This window comes from Lactuca sativa, chromosome 3 (genome assembly GCF_002870075.4).
Source record: "Lactuca sativa cultivar Salinas chromosome 3, Lsat_Salinas_v11, whole genome shotgun sequence".
In the NCBI taxonomy this organism is placed as follows: domain Eukaryota; kingdom Viridiplantae; phylum Streptophyta; class Magnoliopsida; order Asterales; family Asteraceae; genus Lactuca; species Lactuca sativa.
Window position 1 is genome coordinate 160881809 of NC_056625.2, and position 4470 is coordinate 160886278.

The 4470-nt window shown below is 32.7% G+C and overlaps 1 protein-coding gene across 1 annotated transcript; it reads right to left on the reverse strand.

Moving 5' to 3' along the window:
* Window positions 1–380: 380 nt before the first annotated feature.
* Window positions 381–3693, reverse strand: LOC111904720 (uncharacterized). The gene is made up of 10 exons (XM_052769433.1): window positions 3498–3693; window positions 3208–3337; window positions 2824–2962; window positions 2511–2723; window positions 2301–2439; window positions 2055–2205; window positions 1726–1835; window positions 1547–1644; window positions 794–863; window positions 381–704 (listed from the first exon to the last, which is right to left on the reverse strand). The coding sequence occupies exons 1-10, from the start codon at window positions 3588–3590 to the stop codon at window positions 615–617; spliced, it is 1233 nt and encodes a 410-aa protein (XP_052625393.1). The 5' UTR covers window positions 3591–3693; the 3' UTR covers window positions 381–614.
* Between the last annotated feature and the right edge of the window lie 777 nt (window positions 3694–4470).

The following is a 4470-nucleotide window of genomic DNA, read 5'->3' on the forward strand; positions in this document are numbered from 1 at the left end:
TATGCTTCTACTCGGTTTGATTTAAATTGTTTGATGTCAAAATTATAAGTCTCTGATTCGGTCTGATAGTATCTAAATATCTTATAAGCTTTTAGGGCTAACAGATTGTTTGATATGTCTTACGGGTAAGAGGTTGAGTCTACTCAGTCTGATTTAAACCGTTTGATACCACAATTAGAGGTCTCTGATTCAGTCTCGGTCCCATAGTCTCTGATTCTCTTACCGAGTCTAGAAAGAGAAAGAAATTGTGTCTGACTCAACCAACAAATATCAAAAAGTCCTAAGCATTCTCTACTTAATAATATATTCCATGTTAATGTAATCATAAAACTCAAACTCAAATTCAAGATCAATAAGCATATGGAGCTAGAAGCCATAACTAAAAGTAGCAAAATATCTTTCCTTGATGCAAAATTCCTCATCACACAATACAAAAAGAAAATACAAACTACAAGTTAAAATGAATTAGTTACTACAAACAAAACTTTTTAAAATGTCAACTAAAAGCAATAAGAATAAGAACACGAGTTTTTTGTGTGCGCACCTTTGTTCTTGAATCTTGAATTGAAATGTCTTGGGAGTTTTGATAATAGTTGGGGAAATGAAGCAAAATTTCAACGAATTGCCAAACCTTGGATTGCTTGTGTTGCGTCTTCGGTTACCTTGTTTGCTTGAATTGTTGTTATCACATTTGATATGTTACCCTGAAAGCATAGAGTTTGTAAATATTTTAAAATAAAACAAAAAGAAAATATTTAAATTTAAAAAAGTCACAATAAAAATATTTATTTACCCTCCATGTTGCCAGCTTTTCCCTAAGAGATAGCCACTGCTGCTGCCCAAAAACGCGCTCTGTGTATCGACTACAAAAATATGTAAAATAATATATTAGTTATAAAAGATGGGATATCTACGATAAAGTCCCTATATTTTAACCTCATATTCAATTAAGTCCCTGTATTTTTTTTAAAGTTTTGAATACCAGTAATTGTATTCATTTTGACCCTTTTACCCGGTTACCTGGTCAAAAAATCATCCCACTTTTAAAATTTACACTTTTGACCCAGATTTTATATTTTATTACGAACTTGGTCAAAATTTTACACTTTTGGCCCAGATTTCAAAATTTTGTTATGAATTCATCCTAAATTTAGTTTTTTTTTTTAAATTTTGTTTTGAGTATGTTGTTTTTGCTTTATAAAATCATATTTATACCAAAAAAAACATATTTTTGCTTTAATTGGTGACCTTTTTTGTAAAAATAACATAATATCTAAGTTGTTTTCACAAAATATGATTTTATAAAGCAAAAATAGAATATTCGAAACAAAATTTGAAAAAAAAGATATATGTAAAAAAACTAAATTTAGGATGAATTCGTAACACAATTTTGAAACCTGGGCAAAACGTGTAAAATTTGGATCAAATTTGTAATAAAATTTAAAACCTAGGCCAACAGTGTAAATTTTGAAAGAGTGATGAGCTGTTTACCGAGATAAGAATAAAGATTTTTAAAAAAATAAATAAATAAAAGGTTTTTACTTACGTTACTCTAATGACTTCATTCATTTGATCAATTTTGCAATCAATCAGTTTAGCAGTGATAGCCTTTACTACCCATGGCTCCACCTCATCATCCTCAATCTGCAATTAACCCCATTTTAATAATAAATAAATTGAAGGGGGGGGGGGGGGGGGGGGGGGGGGGGGGGTAGGTAGGTATACCTGTAGAGTGTCCTTTATCATATGATAAGGAATTTGGCCAGATTCTTTTGAGGCAAGATCCACAATTGACATCAACCTCATCTTTGCTATACAATCATCATGTACAATACCTACACAAGAGAAGGGCATTTATGTCTTTTGCACAAAAAAGAGATTGAGATCAAGCCCCTGTCCCAACTCCCAACTTATTCAACCTTTTATGGGTGGACATAAAATTGTAATTTTTGTCCCATTGAGATTTGTTCTGTTTCATCTTGGGTAACAAACGGTGGCGAAAAGACAAATTTGCCCCTACAAATTAAAATGGGATGATTGTAATTTGTAATTACCATGGCTATTTAGTATTGCAGAATTTGCAGTGTGGAAATCCATGTAAGCATCTAGCCTTTGAGTCAAAAAGATCTTGAGAAGTTGATATATCAATGCATATTTGGTGTCTTTCTCCAATTGTGCTACAGCAGGCATATCAAGCAAATCATGCTGCCATTTATTAAACAAGAAGATTGTCAAATTTTAAAAATATACCTTTTTTTAACTTTTTTTATAATATTATATATTATATAATTATATAATACCTGAAACATGTCAGGTGATTTGACAAATTCAATGATAGTGTAAGCAGCTTCTTCCTTTGCCTCCTCCATAGTATGTGCATCCTCATCAGAAAATGTTGCAAGATACTTTGTTAAGAACTTGAAGGTTTCTTTTGGGGAGCTGAATTTAGTGAGCAAATTGAAATATTAAAGAGAAATCAAAGGGAAGAATGTAGAAACAATATAGAGTACCTTTTGTGTTCCTTTAAGATATTAGAGATTGTCAAGAAAAGCTCTCTTTGATCATGAACTCCAAGATTCCATTCTTTTAAGAAACTGTCTATCTTTTTAAAAGATGGTATGATATGTTCTATGACCTTTCCGTTCATTGCCAATTTAAGGGCATTCATGTATACGTAGAATCGACTGTAAGGGTTCTCTAACAGGTTGTAGAGATTGAACAAGCTGAATAGAGGAGAAAGGTAGACAATAGACATGAGAAAATGTTACAAAATGTTTACAGATACTACTTGTTAAGTTGTTTATGATTATGAGTGGAGCTTACATCTTCAATCGGATTGCAGGCTTATCATTTGGTTGTTGTGCAACTTTTGTGGATAAAAGCTTTGCCATTTCTAACATTTCATCAAGGCTTTCAGGCTTCTTGACAAGGTTGCAGATGATGGTGAAGATGCACTCAAGATCTTAAAGGAGAAACAAAAGCCAGATTAAAATTTCATTAGTGATGATGATGATCTTAATAGGTATTGCAGATTTATGTAATGTAATGTGATAAAAATCGAATGAAAACGACTCAAATGTGATTCAGAGTTTAACCTAGCATGATCAGGAACAACGGTGTGTTATAATTACAAATTTACAATTTACAACCACAACAACATGTAAGCAATAAAGAATCATGAAAGTGAATCACCAGAGGGAGTTTAACCTTTATCCGAAGCTTTAGGAAATACCAAATCAGCCGAAGTAAGCATCAGTGAAGCCAAATCGAACCATCTGCCAGCAATCATGCAGTCTTGAGCCTCCAAGCATAAACTAGCAACTTGTGGTTCGGCTACCTGCGCCAAATTTCACAAAATTGCTACAAATTTCAGTACTGTTTCATGTCAATTAGAAATTGGAAACTCCATGCGTATGAAACGCCAATCCATTGAAAAATATGTTAAAAAGAGAGATTGTTTTGGTACGTGCTGATAGTAAGGAAGATGTTAGGGATACCTCGGGACCGGCTTCAGCCCAGGACATCTCGGCGGTGAATCGAACAACGGAGAGGATGGGATCCTCCTCGGATGTAGGCACGACCGTCGTCATTGTCGCGATTGGTGGTGGAACTGGAAGCTAGTCTCTGCGACGGGGAACTCGCTCGATGTCTTCTCCGGCACGCAGATAACTATCGGGCAAGCTAAGCAAAAACCCTAGACGATTACTGGTAAATACGGTAGATAAAAAATGTGGATAGTCCGTGCCCGGTCTATTAAACGGGTGCGGGTATTATACTATCCATTTTTTCATTTACATATATTTATTTATAGGGGAAATTAAGTAAAGTGAGTTTTTTTTTTTAAATATTTTTTTTTTTTTTGAAAAATGCTTATTCTTTATATTTTGGATTTTTTTTTTCGATTTTTTTTCAAAGAAATCTTTTTATTTATGTCTGAAATTATTATTTCGAAGTGTTTTATGTTATTGTATTTCAATCAGATTTTTATGCCAAAATATCAATTATAGTTTATATTTATTATGATTTATGTATGTTTAAATTTTTGCTAGATTTAAGTAAAAGATGGGTTTTTTTTCTCGAAATTCTTGACTAGTTCATCGGATTTCGGATTTGTTCTTCAAATTTCAGAGTTTTTTTTTTCGAACTTGAAAATTTAGTTTAAAATCCATAATGTTAGTCTGGACTCTGGAATCCCGAATGTTGGTCGAAATCCATAATGTAAGTCCGGAATTTTGAAATGTCAGTTTGAAATGTACTTTTTTGTTATAAGAAGTGTTTTTTGTAGATTACTTAATTTCCTATTTTTATATTGTATTCTTAACGAAAATAAAATAAATAAATTTGCCTAACCGCGATAGGAAAAAGGAAAGCAGTTGATGTTTAGGTGAATTTGTTAGAGAACTTTGCTAGATAGGATACATGATATAGCTATAAGAAGTGAGTTGGGTGTGGGTGAACTCGACACTTAAC

Excerpts from the sequence above, each read along its gene's own strand:
- LOC111904720 (XM_052769433.1), bottom strand. The coding sequence starts at position 3,590 with ATGACGACGGTCGTGCCTACATCCGAGGAGGATCCCATCCTCTCCGTT. Across the intron at positions 2,963-3,207 it reads TCCTAAAGCTTCGGATAAAG|ATCTTGAGTGCATCTTCACC; the intron begins GTTAAACTCCCT and ends TTCTCCTTTAAG. Across the intron at positions 1,836-2,054 it reads TGCAATACTAAATAGCCATG|GTATTGTACATGATGATTGT; the intron begins GTAATTACAAAT and ends TCTCTTGTGTAG.